At 38.8% G+C, this 14,415-nt stretch overlaps 1 protein-coding gene across 1 annotated transcript; it reads left to right on the top strand.

Annotated features, from left to right (window-relative positions):
- The first annotated feature begins 2,327 nt into the window (after positions 1-2,327).
- hat1 (histone acetyltransferase 1) lies at positions 2,328-14,018 on the top strand. Its single transcript, XM_034128904.1, has 11 exons — positions 2,328-2,432; positions 3,312-3,383; positions 3,511-3,586; positions 4,928-5,048; positions 8,835-9,011; positions 9,149-9,270; positions 9,859-9,963; positions 10,337-10,443; positions 10,986-11,137; positions 11,602-11,718; positions 13,370-14,018. Exons 1-11 carry the CDS (start codon positions 2,426-2,428, stop codon positions 13,538-13,540), a joined length of 1,227 nt encoding a protein of 408 aa, XP_033984795.1. The 5' UTR covers positions 2,328-2,425; the 3' UTR covers positions 13,541-14,018.
- Positions 14,019-14,415: the final 397 nt, after the last annotated feature.

Raw genomic sequence — 14,415 nt, 5'->3', positions numbered from 1 at the left:
ATTTGTATTATTCATATTTGATGCATATAGGCTACTGTCAGATCCACCTTATGATAAAGCCACCTGTTACATCCCAGCACACTTTGCACTCAGCATTGTAGTCTTACTGTTGGGAATTGTGTTGCTCATCCTGCAAAACATCTCTTTTTTAAATAATATGTATTCAGGTATTACAATTGTTGATGCATTAATGTGTGTATCTCTTTAATGTTGCAGCTTGTAAAGGAGGAGTGTTTCTGTGCCAGGAAGCTTTTACATTTAACCAAGGGATGAAGAAAGATTATCTTAAACTACTTAAACTATAATATTAAATAATACATGTAATTGTTGATCTTAGTTTGTATTACTATAAATCTAAATCTTAAAAGTAACTTAATTTTGATAAATATAGTACAATACTTGCCTCTGAACAGTCTCACAATTTAAAATAATGAATGTGCACATCAAAATGTGTTGAGTAATTGTAGTTTGTGTAACTTACACCCCTTACAAATGTCGAAATCAACATCAACCCAATTTGCACTTACTATCACCACATCATGTGCTCATAAGTAGAAAATGTTTTCTCTATGTTGGGTCACTTATCTCATCATTACAAAATATAACTGCTCTTTACCAAGCAATTGTTGCTTACCTTCATGTACACTGTAAAAACTGAAAAGTGGACTTTAATTAAATGTATTTCGTCAACAATTTACATATAACTGTTTTAGGTAAGTTGAAATCAATACTATTAAGTTGAACCTAATATGTTTTATTTAAACTTGATCTTATTTCTTTCAACTAACCTAATACAGTGATGTGAAATCCGTTGACATAATATATTTAATTAAAGTCAATTATTTATTTAAATTCTGTAACAGCAATGTCACTGATTGCAGCAGTTCAGACAAATACTCTTGACTTTTATAGGAAATGTCTATACAAGAATTGACTTCTAAATATTTTTTTCCTGCATTTGGCCAAACGACTGTAGTTTGAAGTTCAGAGATCAAGCAGCATGTATTGCCTCCATGCAGACACAATTTGTTGCATTTGGTCTGTAAAAGGTATGGTATGGTTCAGGAAAGGGATAATCTAGTGCTGACAGTGTTGAGGTAAAATTACAGTGGCTTAAACATGACTGGGCAGGTCATTCATTGGTGCACCTGGAGGACAGAATAGCTGAGGCCGGGATGATAGCACAGCATTACCCGGGCTCAGGGGGATGTTCACAATTGCACTCTCCCCCATGAGTCAATTTCAGTTGTTTTTTTCGTGTATAAAAATAGTTATGTTATACATGAAGAATCCAATATGTGAAAACTAATATTTCCTATTTTTCAGAACCGTGTTGACAATTCAATTTAATAATCCTGAGATATTGTAAAGCCTGATAAATCTATTTTTTTTTTCAAGAGTTCAGAATAATGTGGAAATGACTATTGATTGATAGATAGATGCAAACAGTATCGATAATTGATTTATCTCAAAACCATATACTAAAAATGTGCTTCTTTTACAGTACGTTGGTGGCATGTCTGTACTTACGTTTCTTGTTAGTGACTGTCCAACAGACAATACTTGAATCAAATATCTGCTTTTCAGCTCTGACTATGTCTGTCTAAGGCTTAATCTAGTAGACATTACTACGGGCTCTAGGAAATTGAATTTTTTCTATTTTGTTATCTAGCTATGCACATGTAGGTATGTTTCTAAATATGTATGTTTACAAGTAAGTGTGTGTTTATGAACAGGGGTATGTAGTGTATGCATATTTGTGAAATCATCCTTCTGTTTTATTCGACCCATGGCGAAATATGAACTGTATGAGTCGTTGCTTTGTAATCAGCTTTAATTTAACTCTAAATATATTACTGCTTATTTAAAAAAAAAATTGTATTTCAGTTTTATCTTTGTTTCTTCTCTTCCTTGTTGAGATTTACCTATGCTATATGTAAACATATGAGTTTATATTCCGAACAAAGGGCATCTGTTTAATGAAATAAGCCAATAAATAAAAAAGTAAAAGAAAACAACAAACAACTGCTATCTTGCTAAGCCAAGCAAAAAATCATACAAATAGATAACATTAAAAATAGTGACACACTTAACTTGTAATAAAGAGAAGCTTTCCACAAAGTATGTTTGTGATACTTCGTCATTATTTTGAAAACGTTTCAGCTTCTGGCTTCTATGGGCTTCCGTATAATGATAACTTCAGTTTGTAAAAAGGTCTTTCTTTAATTGAACTCACCTTCCCGTGTTATCAGTATTTATTTGTTCACGAGTACATTTGTATTCACATTACAAAGTTAATTTGACGTAAAGTTAGGAGCCAAAACAAAACTACATCCTGTTTCCACGGAAACAGAGGACCCGGAAGTCGTCCTGATTCCGCGGGTCTTTTGGGACAACACAGCTCCTCTCATCACAGTGTGCAGAAATGGCGGGTAAGAGGCTAAATGTGTTCATGCTTTAATACTAATGTCTTCGTTTTAACGGATATACAACGAATACTGGTCGCTGGTCCCGCTTTAAGCCCCGCTGGCGTTGTACAGCGGGTAATGTTCTGTTCAAAACACAGCTAGCCAAGCTAACATTACAAAGCAGCAGTGGGGGCCTGCCTGCTAACGTTAGCATGCTACCAGGCTGTCATAGCTTACTGTGTGTTTGTGTGTTTATGTAACGCCTGGGTGTCAGGTTGAATGTGTTCCTCGAGGCAATGGATCGATGCTGGCATACTTACCGTTATGTTAGCTGTTATGCCCTTTTGTACACAACATAACGTAACCTACTCGTTCCTGACTGATGTAAGAGCATGGTAGTTTATCTTTGCACAACAGTTAGCGTTGCCAGATCAAGGATAAACATGTTTTACCCACAGTCTATGGTTTTACCTTATCATGCCATTTATCATTCAGTTCTTTCTCTGTCACTCCGCGTATTGCAAAGATGGAGCTAATGCAATAAAAAGCTGGGGTTAAGGATTGTTATTGGTCAGCATGTGCTACTTGTATTTTCATCCGCATGTTTCTGATGACAGAAGAAGTTGTGGAGCTAAAAAGGAGGGAAAGACATACGTTATTTACATTTATTTAGACCCCACAAATTTGTCAGCTGTGTCTTCATTACTGTGCTTTAATTTAGAAACTAAATGCAATTGTATTTCATCCGGCTCACTAAGCTGTTGACATGTATGTTCATATGAAAGGAACAACTTTAATGGGCTGTTCTTTTTAGGAATCAGCACCACTGTTAATGTGTAGCAAGAAACATTAATTAAACTCTCAGAAAAACATACAATTTCAACATGGTTTGTGTTTCCTCAGCAATAAACACCATGGAGAAGAAACTGGCTGAATACAAGTGTGACACCAACGAAGCTATATGCATGAAGCTGGGTATGTTTATTTTTGCGTTCTTTGTAAATGTATATGATAATAGGCATGTGTTTGTATTGACATGGTTTTGTAAGATTGGGATGTTGTTTGTCACTTAACTTGGTCAAACTATGTCTTCTTCGCTCAGTTCGCTTTCCAGAGGATGTTGAGGACGACAGCACTACATTCCACCCTGAGTTCAGCCACCAGGTTTATGGGGATGAGTGAGTATTTCATCATCATCTTGACTTTTACATTGTTGTTTTACTGATACAGAAATTAGTTTTCCCTTTACAAAAATAGAAAAAGCCTCACTTTCACCAAAGATTAAACTCAAACATGTGAACTGCCAGGAACACTCAGTTTATCTAATGGCCAAAGAGCAATTGTGTATAATGTTTTAGATCCAAATGCACCTTGATGGTAGTTTTTGAATGGATTTAAATTAGAGTCATGTGGCCCTGTTAACACGTAAACTTAAGAGTGCAATGTTATTTTTCAATGCTCTTTTTAAGACGTCTTAAGATTGACTCATAGTTTAATACTATCAGAGTTTGAGCCTAAAGTGTGAAATGGAAATATCTAAATAAACGTTTGTAATTGTAGCAAAAATAATAAACAATAACTGATAACTGAGGCAAGGACAGTTCAAAATGTGTGTTTAAATACAAATCACCTTTCATCCTCATATAGACACTCTATCTAAACCCAACATGAATCACATCGTCAATATACACCAAGCCATGGATTTGATTCAGTCATTTATGGCTATAATCAACTTTCTCTGACCTTTAAGCACCTGTCTTTACTGTAATCTGATTATCTTATTAGGTTGTTTTTTTTAAACTCTTATCATCCATCATGTTTGAAATCATCAAGTATTTTCTTTAAATAGTGAATACCTGCAAATACGAAGTTAGTTTCAGAGTTATTTTGGTAGAGGGATGTTTTGTATAAGGAAGGCACATTTTAAAACATGTGAACATGAACAGAGGTCAGTCTCATGTTATTGTAGTCACACAAAAAGCTGTGGAGTCACATAATAACCCCAATGTGACACACAAAGAGGCATTGCTACCTACCTTGTGTTGGCATTGACACCTGTTTCTCTGTGTCGGGTTACAGTGGTGTGTCATTATGCTCTGAATTGTATTTCTAAATTAGTCAAAACTAGGATTGGTTATTTCTTGCTCTCGCTGCAATCAGCTCGAAGGGAACTCTGTAATTGGGGCATTAATTATTTCAGCAAGCATAATTGCTAGTAAAGCTCAATCACACAGTTGCATAATGATGAAATCTATTTTGCCATAAACTGCCAGTGATGTAGTGGTGAAAGAAACCATGCAACACGCTGTAATAATCGACAGGGCCTACAGTAAGCATTTATCATTCACTCCAGGTGTATATTTAATTAAATAGGAATAATGGTGCGGCGTATTTTATTCCCTTGATATGAAATAAACCTAGACTGCTCACCACATAAAACAGCTGTCTTTTTGTTTTCTCTTTGTAAGGGTTGTAACCTTGTTTTGGATTTGTAATGATTCCAATCCATTTGTCTGCAGCGAGGTCGCTTTTGGATACAAAGGTCTTCAGATACAGCTGTTCTACACCGCTGGAAACCTGAGCACCCTCTTCAAAGTGAAATATTCCTCAAAAGTCACCGAGACGTTCGATTGTGTGGAGGTAGGACATGCATGTTATCACGTGTTATGAAAGCACATTGCCTCTTGCTGAAATGAAAGGATTCATCCAAAGCTGCTCCATTAGGCCTTAAAAAATACCCTGTGTATTTAGAGGGGAAAAAAGCATTGTGACATGTTGATTATTTAGGAAAAGAGATATTTGACATATTTCGAGTGTCGTTGTAAAGGTGTTAGTTTTGAAACCTAGTATCACATATCATTTGTGTTTGTAAAAGTTCGCAGCTGGTGATTGAAAAAGTGAAATGTCAAAATGTAAGCTGCAGATTGTTAATTATCTGAAAAGTAGTAAATCAAATTGTTTGTCAGACAAATACTATGCAGCTTTACTGAGTGGTTATCCAAGGTTCTTTATTTGTCAAACGAACATAGCTACAGTGTAGTTATGTCGATGAAAATATTGTGTCACAGGCTTCTCCAACAGTGCAACACAAAACACAGATAAACTGAAAAAATAGTTTAAAAAAGTGAAATAGTGCAATAAGAGTCTATATGCAAGTCATTGAAATATGATATATTAGGTAAATAGATAAATAATGTTTAAGTAGCAGCCAGATGAATATTGTGGATGTTGTTCAGGTGTTTAACAGTCTCCATAATGTTGTCACCATAATGTTATGACATCAGGATTGTACGATAGGTGTTTGTTGACATGGAGTAGATGGACCTGAGTTGCTCTTTTCGGAGCAGTCTTTGCTACCATAATGTTGTTTCTTCACGTACTGAAGTAACTCAGAGCCTCTCTGGGTGGTGACATTATTCCTGTAAGAGATCTCCTGTTTTGTTAGACTAAATCTCAGCCCGCCATGGCCCCCTGCGCCAGATCACTAATCCTACTCCTCCCTGTCGGAAGACACAGGTTTTAAAAAGGTTTTGTATGTGGGGTCTTACGTGAGGCATTGATTTTTTTAGGTTTGTGTGATTGAATCAGCAGGAGAAGTAATGTGACCCAGTTGGATATCCAGCACATATATTTCCAGGAGCAAATTGTTGCTCAAGAGGTTTGATTTCTGTAAACTAATCTTCAGTAGGTTTATATTCAGTTGTTTTATGTGATACAACCCTTTTTATTTCTCTGCTAATGAATTGGCAATTAGTTTTAACATTCTTCTGATAGTTTCACTGCGTAGTATGTTAAACGTTTTCTTCCAATTGCCTGGGACACACATTTCCATATGAACAGACAGTATTTGGACAGAAACTGACAGTAACGCAACATTCTTTAATGTTCTGGTAGCTCCTTCTCTGAGACTTCACAAAAGGCCACTGGCCGCTTTGAATATTTCCTGTCAATGCAGCAAACAGACAAACGAATACAAGAACCAGCCAGGGCCCCTATTGAGGTCAGATGATTCAACTGTGGGACATCTGTCCTGTCCGGAAACAGCGGGGGCTCTCTCTGGACAATGTGGCCTTCAACTGCTGCTAGTGAGGGACACTTATGGGATTTGGTGGATCTGTGGATCAACTTGAAGCATCAATGTTCCAATGAAACATAGAGTTGTAATAACATATTGATTGGTATTCATTTGTTATGATTTTTAATGGATAACTTGGTTGTTGGACGTTTCAGGGTATGTGATAAATGTAACTGTCCTGACTAAATAAAATAGTAAATATACTGTTTCTCAGATTTCATACATAGGACCAGGGTATACAAAAATAGTTATTAGTTACCACCCAAACGGCCAGTGATTGTTCAAAGTTTACCAGCCACTCAGAAGCTACAGTACTTGCATGTTTTACCAATATTTGATTCTTAAATGGGGCTTGATTACAGTTGTTTCCTGCATATGGCTGGGTGAACTTCACAACATTAAAATGTCCTCAAATTAGAGTTAAGGAATTGCTTTGCTTACAGTATTGCAATATATTGAATTGTGGCCCCTGTATCATGATGCATATTGTATTGCCAGATGCTTACCAATACACAGCCGTTATGCAGCTGCGATGTTTCCTTCCGAATGGCATTCGACATTACTTTCATCTCTGGTAACTCAAACAAAGAGTGCCATGGCAACCAATTGACTGTTTTTAAACCTTAAGAGAGCCATTAGACTTTTTGGGGAACATAGTTTGAAGCTGATATTCAAACTGAAATGTGATGGCTGGCTTACTGTCTGTGTGTGCCACTACTTTAGTGTTGAGCGTTGACCCCTGAGTGTTCACCTTGTTAAGGGTTTGAGTGCAGCTGGTGTAGAGGTAGAGAGTGAGAGAGCAGCAGAGTTCAGGCTGTATCTGAAGAGTGTTTGTCTCTGAGTGCATGTGGACGGTCGGGGTGCGGTGCAGCTGGTGAGAGAAGAGAGACGAGGGGAGGCAGAGATGGAGTTTATGCAGCTGCCACGCTGATACAAGACTCTTACCACCACATCACCTTCTCCCCTTTAAATCGGCCAAAAAACACCATAATGTTGGCCCTCTCACCAAAAACACTGATTTTTACTGCCAGACCTTTTGTGCACATGGGCTGGAAACTGTCCAATGCTCATGGTAGTTACATCATTACTTTTATTCTTACTCTTCTTACTCAATATGGATGGGTAAATATGCTTCAACTTTTTAAATGTTGGTCAATACTTTACAAATGAATCCAAACGAGTGCCAGTTTTGAATAAAGTAAGGTCTTTGGAGTGAGTAAAGAGATGAAATAACACAACAAATTAGATAGTTTGTACTCCCTTTGTGCTTATTGTTAGAAATCAAAGACATTAACAAAATGTTCTAAAGGTACTTTGTTAAGTTATATTCATGCTAAACGAAGGCATCTATTCTGGAAGGCTGTGCAATTTAGTGTCTAGTATGTAGGAGAGTGCTCGGGACAAATGGACTTGTTTGTCCATGGCCTTTTAAGTATGGTCCTTGTTCCTTAGAAATGTGGCTGAACAATTACAATGGTTAAGAGGCATTCAGCTGCAGGTGCATTACTTCCAGTTAGATATTAGCTGATGTCTGAAAAGGGGGAGGAATTAGCAGTGTGTTGTATTAGCCTTTTGTAGTGCATTTTGCTCAGACCTTCTTCATTTCCCAGTTTTCAATGCTGAGCAGCAAGGGTCTCTGTGCGGCAATAATGCCCATCACACATGTAAATGGTGTGAAAGGGCTGCTTAGCAAAGTGTTCTCATGTCAATCCTTGTGGAAATGGATACAATACAAACATTACAGCTGAACTAACCACAGGTTGCACTGAGTAAAAAGTCCAAGGGTAGGGCCCCTTTGTCTCCGAGGCTCTTTGAAAAAACGCAAGGGCAAATTCATTTGATTGGGTTCACTTGGCAGGATTAGAGGAGAGGCCTCTTTTATGGATGCCCCAAAGGTTTGTTAAGTTGAGATCAATTCACAAGGTTTAATTTCCCAGTGAGAAGCAGAAATGCGTTTATTGTGGCAACTTCATCACATATTCATGGTTTCACATAAGTAGTAAATGTACTGATTTAAGTGGTCTTTTCACCGGGGAGGGTGGGGGGTGCTGCCCTGGCCTCTGCTCAGCTGACAGTTTTAATTGCCTAATGGTTTTCTTTTCATTGGCACACCACTTGTAAGCTTCCAGTTTAACTTAATAGGATTTATTGCATGTTTTCTTCTCTTGCTTGATCAATGAAAAAACATTTCTAGTCTCATAAAGCCTCTACAAAACAAAAAGTATATTTTGAATGTATTAGAAAACACCCAACTAGTCAGATTTATGGAAATGTGTTCTCGATTTTCCTTTTTTCCCCCATTACTGATGTGTTTGTTGCATGATTTAATTCATGCACATTGTGTTATGCAGCCAGATGACATAGAAGGAAAGATCCGGGAGATCATTCCCGCTGGGTTCACCTGCAACAGCGACGACTTCATCTCACTGCTGGAGAAGGAGGCCAATTTCCAGCCGTTCGGCACGCTGCTTCACACGTACACCGTCCACAGCGAGGACGCAGGGCAACTCACGTACCAGATTCACAAGGTACAAGCATCACCTACTGCCTCAACACAGATTCTGATATCAGTTTTAACTTTCTATAGTCACCGTTACTCTTATGGTGTAATGGCTAGGCTGAGATTTTACTCTAACCCCTATTGTCTTTGCTGCTTTCTCCCCAGGTTGATGTTAACTGCGCGGGATTCCACGACTACCACAAGCGCCTGCAGACCTTCCTCATGTGGTTCATAGAGACTGCCAGCTTCATCGACGCAGACGACGATCGTTGGGACTTCTTTCTTGTGTGAGTGCCCTCTTTAATTGACATCATACTCCCCCCCCACACCCTCCTCTACACGCACCCCTACCCTAAAGCCTTTTTTGTGTCATTGAAAAACAAAGCCCTCCTTTGTGGCGCTTGTGACCAATTACCAGGCCAGTTTGATTATATTTCCCCCTTAGTAGAATTGTTGATCAGGCAAGAGCTTCTTTTGTGCCCAAAGCCCTTTTCACATTTTTCAGGGGCAAGAGCTGAATTGAATTCTGTTGTCTTTTGATACACTGAACAATGTCTTAACAGTAAAAAGAGCCTCTGCCAGTGTTTTCTTTACCCTGGCAACTATTAATACTGACAATGGGGAAAATGGACTGAAGTGATTTTGAGGAGCTCAGTCCCTCCTCCAACCCCTTCTCTTCCTCTAAGTTGCAGTACTCCAATTAAGTGCATAATGTATTCAGGTTGCAGCAGGTGTACCAATCGGGGCCTGGCTGCTCTAACATGCTGACGTTGGGGGGGGATGAGGGGTGGGCATGAGAACAGAGAGGGCTAAAATGGACACTGCATGGGAGTGTGCCTGTAATTGACCTGTTTGCCTTTGTGTTTTATCTGCAGATTTGAAAAGTACAATAAAGATGGGGAGACTCTCTACGCGACTGTTGGCTACATGACAGTTTATAATTACTACGTGTACCCAGACAAAACCCGACCACGTGTAAGGTAATTGCCGGGGCAGCACGTGCCTTCCCATTCTTTTGTATGAAAAAGGAGTGGAAAATTATACATTTCTTTATCCTCTTCCCAAAGAGCCCAAATTACTGGCTTATATAGCCAACCATTCAACCAGATTTTGTTTCATTACCAAACCAGGGTGATTAGTATCTGAAAACAACTTTATAGATAAGCTTTTGATGTGATTTGATTTGTTGCATTGATGGATCAGGATAACAATTATTTACTGTGTTAAATCAGAGAATTTCTGCTCAGAATTACCACAACGATGCTACATAGATTTGTTTTGTGACTCATTTTAACAAACCGGTTTTCTCATTGGATCTGTTTTGCTTGTCTGTCTGCCCTTTAACTAAAACAGCCAAATGTTGATCCTGCCTCCGTTCCAAGGAGAAGGTCACGGAGCTCAGCTTCTGGAGGCAGTGCACAGATTTTACTGCAGCCTGCCCAAAGTGCAAGACATCACAGGTGAGCATCTGGTTATTTCTTTAACAGCAGTTACTGCGATTAAGAGGGCGTGGAAGAACATTTCATCTCAGATCCGCATGTCTCCCACAAATAGTTGAAATGATTTGACTCAGCAGTTGGTGGATGCAGGGGTTACATTCATTTGAAAGGCTGGCATGTGTACCAGAATGTGCAGAGGCTCTACTGAAGCTAGTTAGATGGAAAGAGTTTCTATGCATGGAGACGGAGGATGAATACTAAAAAGGCATCCTTTGAGGAATAGGAATCCTTTTCACAAAATGTCATTTAGCAGTTAAATAGACAGACATTCCTGATAGAAGTTTGTTTGGCCTCAACTAATATGTATTCATTACTTTCTATAAATAGCTTCTTGAAAAAGTTTTGAAATGTGTCAGTTTTTGCCCTTTTTTGTAGACCCAAAGAATCCTAACACTAATCCTCCAACACAAACATTTAAACAAGCTCGCATTGTTGTTTATTGAAACCGTTTGAAAACTACTGTTTACCTTTTTGAATTGTGTGCTTGATGTGTTTGTTATCAGCTGAAGACCCCTCTGAGAGCTACGTGAAGCTGAGAGACTATGTGCTGGTGAAGCTTTGCCAAGGCCTGCCGTCCTTCACAGCGGACAAGCTGCCCCTCGGCTTCTCAGTGGACATGGCCAAAGAAGCACAGGACAAGTTGAAAATTAACAAGGTGCTGTATGAAACTACAGCCAGTGATAATGTCTTCTGTGTTCAATAAATACTTTGGTCTCTAAAATGTTAGAAAGTAGTGAGGCAAAGCGCATCACAAACTGTAGAACCCAAAGGTGACACCTTCATGTTTCGGGTTTAGTTCAGAGAACTATCTAAAACCTATTTATCCATAGTACAGTTATTATGCAACCAAGAAAAAGTAGTAAATAATCACATTTAAGAAGTTTGAACATGGTTTAGTTTGGCATATTTGGAAACATTTTACTTGTCTTCGCTATGTCATCCACCATGTTCAATTCTCCAAACATGGCAAAACAAAATGTTGAAAACCTGGTTAGCAGCTTAGTCCTCAATGCTTTGTATCTTCTCGTTTGGTTCAAAATGTGGCACACTTGTGCTGTACATAAAATCATTGAATAAAGAAGGATTTGAATAAAGGATATTTGTCTCTCTTTTATACAGAAACATGCAAGGAGAGTGTATGAAATCCTGCGCCTGAGAGCAACAGACATGAGTGATGAAGACAAAGCAAGAGAGTACCGTTTGGAGGTGAAGAAGAGGCTATTTGGACCATACAGGGTGAGTGTTTTATCATCAGAGTGCTTTACATGCCAGAGGGTCAAAAAGTGCATAAAGTGGCTTCCTTATTTTATCAGAAATAAATCAGAATGTCAACTCAGTTGCTGTCATTCAGAGGTACTCTACCTTTTATAGAAACCCATTTCAGCTGTTCAGTAAAGGAAGCAAAGTGGCCCATGTGTGGCATACAGTTGAGCGGCTTACAGCTCCGTATTGTCACAGTTTATTGTGTTACCTTTCAAAACAGCAAAAAGAAATGATCTTCAGTCCCGTTAAAATTGATAGATGACTTGTGCTGTATTGTTACAGCCACAATAGGGCGCACCAGGCGTCTGTGATTTTGCTGCTGCTGCTGCTGGAGCTTTTCTCTATTCAGGCACATGTCATTAGTCAGGATTTGCATTTCTTGGAGAGAGTGTTTCTTCATAAAAGTGTTTGAAGCACTTATTCAAAAAGATGCTTCTATTCAGCGTTCTGTAGCTTTGCTATTGCAGCGCTTTTCAGACTTTTATCAGGAAAAACTGTGCGATTTTCTAAAATTGTTTTTGTGTTGTTTTCTCATGTTCTTTGGGCAAGTTTTCTTAGAGTATCAGAAATGTATTTAAACCGTCGTAAGCCTGATGAACAGAATAGCCTAAGCTTCTCTGATTCTGTTTTACCCAACTTGACGGTGGGGATCGCTGAGTAGATCACATGATGCCCTACATCCTGTTTGCTTGTGACATTTTGTGTTTGAGCTGCTCACTGAGACTTTGCATACCAGCCATTAGAGCATTTTCTGTCAGCAGGGTAACCGCATGTCTTAGAAAAAAGAGGCAGACTCTGACGTGGAAATGACCTATGTGGTAAAGCGGGAAGTAGGAATCCTTGGGAGAGTGGCAAGGAAAGATCTGGTGGCCAGATGCAGAGCCTTTTTCCTTCCCTGAGGAGATTTAGCATGTAGTTAGTTGAATGGCAGAAGGCGCTGTGAATGCGAGGGGGATTATACATTTCTGCTCTTACCCCCAATTCCCCAGTGACCACGTCTGCATATATGTGCGTGCAGGATTTGAAAAGCAGCAGACTGCACTAAACTGAGGTTATTTGTACTTTCTCCGTCCATGTCAAGAACCTCTCAGCTTTCTGATTTCACTGCAAATGTTGATACACTGTCTAATAAGGCATGCTTTATAGCAAACTAGCTGATGGATTTGTTTCTTAATAAATAAGTTACTAATGTAGAAAAGATCAGTAGTGAGCCATTAAGGAAAGGTTAGCTTAGCCTTTATCCTTTTCCTGCATAACATCCTCAATGGACAAGTTGACCACATAAAGAGCTACTCTACAGTATTCAGGCAAAATAAATCTATCAAATGATAGCACTGTATACATATACTATCTGTCTGTTCAACACATAATGTTTAGTATTATGATACAGGTGATGGGATTTAATATATTCCAATTCTATAGGCATGGCCATTTATTGCTATTTGTAACTCTATTGGGAATGATAACTACTAGAGTAGATAATGCAGTATACATCTCATTTCTGGCCTCTTATTGATATATTTACATGTAGTTGTTGCTTATAAGAACGTGGCACGTAAATGGACATGAATTACAGGTTTATTTGACTTTGACTTTAACCTCCCCTCCTGTTGATGTCGTGCAGAAGAATCAGAGGGAGATGGCGAAGATGAAGAAGTGCCTGCGGCCGGAGGAGCTGTTGTCCCACGGGGATCAGATGGACACTCAGACGCAGCACGAGGAGCTGGAGAAAAGTTATCAGGTTGTTGTGGAAGACTACAGGAGGATCATTGAGAGGATTGCGACTCACGCATGATCAGACTCTGAGATGCTGCTGGCCTGGAGGCCGCCCCTCTCAGACATACAGGGGGTCTGCCCTGTCTGTACAAAGCCCCCATCACCACAGACTTCAGCTGCAACCAAGAGGAAACTCTCTTGATGTGACAAAGTCACTGTTTTAATTAAAGAGTGTTAAAGATGTTTTGTGGCTGAGTCAGGGGTAGATTGCAGTGGAGACCTTTCTTTTTTCCGCCTGGTGTTCATACAGTAGTGGAGAAAGCTGCAGCTGGAGGGTTGAGACTTCCTGTCTGTCCCATCAGTTTAATCACATTGTGTGAGATTAAGGGATATGTAATATTTCACAGGTTATAAGAGGTCTACAACCCTGCAGAGAAACCCTGCTTCTTCTCCATCATAGACGTTTTTTTACGATCTTTTGTCAAAAACAATTCCCAATGTGTGTTTTGAAGCACTTCATACTGAAAATAAAAATACTGTTTTGTATTTTGCTCAAATCCTGTTATTGTCATTGTATATTTTTTCATTTTGTTTAAATATGTACAACAAAAAAAATGTTTTGTTTGTTTTAATTTGGACATAAGAGACAGGTTAACACAAAGTTATCTCATCAAAAAATATATTAAAACTAATACTCAGGATGTTGCATATTTAAGAGAACTCCACCACACAGTATTTCAGCCTCACAGTAGACTTGCAAGTTTAAGAGTCTACAGCCATGCTAGCATCTCTGAGGCAACATGAAGACATGAAGCCTGCCCACTTGCTTCCTTTGATATGCTATCATGTTTATGTTTATGTTTAATGTAGCATGCTAATATTCTTCTCATTAGCACAAAACCCAAAGATTAGGCTAATGGGAATTTTAGTTGAATGTATTGAAATAAACCATAG

This window comes from Trematomus bernacchii, unplaced genomic scaffold (assembly GCF_902827165.1).
Source record: "Trematomus bernacchii unplaced genomic scaffold, fTreBer1.1, whole genome shotgun sequence".
Lineage (NCBI taxonomy): Eukaryota > Metazoa > Chordata > Actinopteri > Perciformes > Nototheniidae > Trematomus > Trematomus bernacchii.
Note: the sequence above shows the minus strand (reverse complement) of the source record. Positions and strands in the feature narration are given on the sequence as shown.

What these genes read in the sequence shown, in the direction of transcription:
- hat1 (XM_034128904.1), top strand. An exon ending in AAAACCCGACCACGTGTAAG is followed by an intron (nt 9,964 to 10,336) that starts GTAATTGCCGGG and finishes TAACTAAAACAG; the next exon opens with CCAAATGTTGATCCTGCCTC. An exon ending in ACAAGTTGAAAATTAACAAG is followed by an intron (nt 11,138 to 11,601) that starts GTGCTGTATGAA and finishes TCTTTTATACAG; the next exon opens with AAACATGCAAGGAGAGTGTA.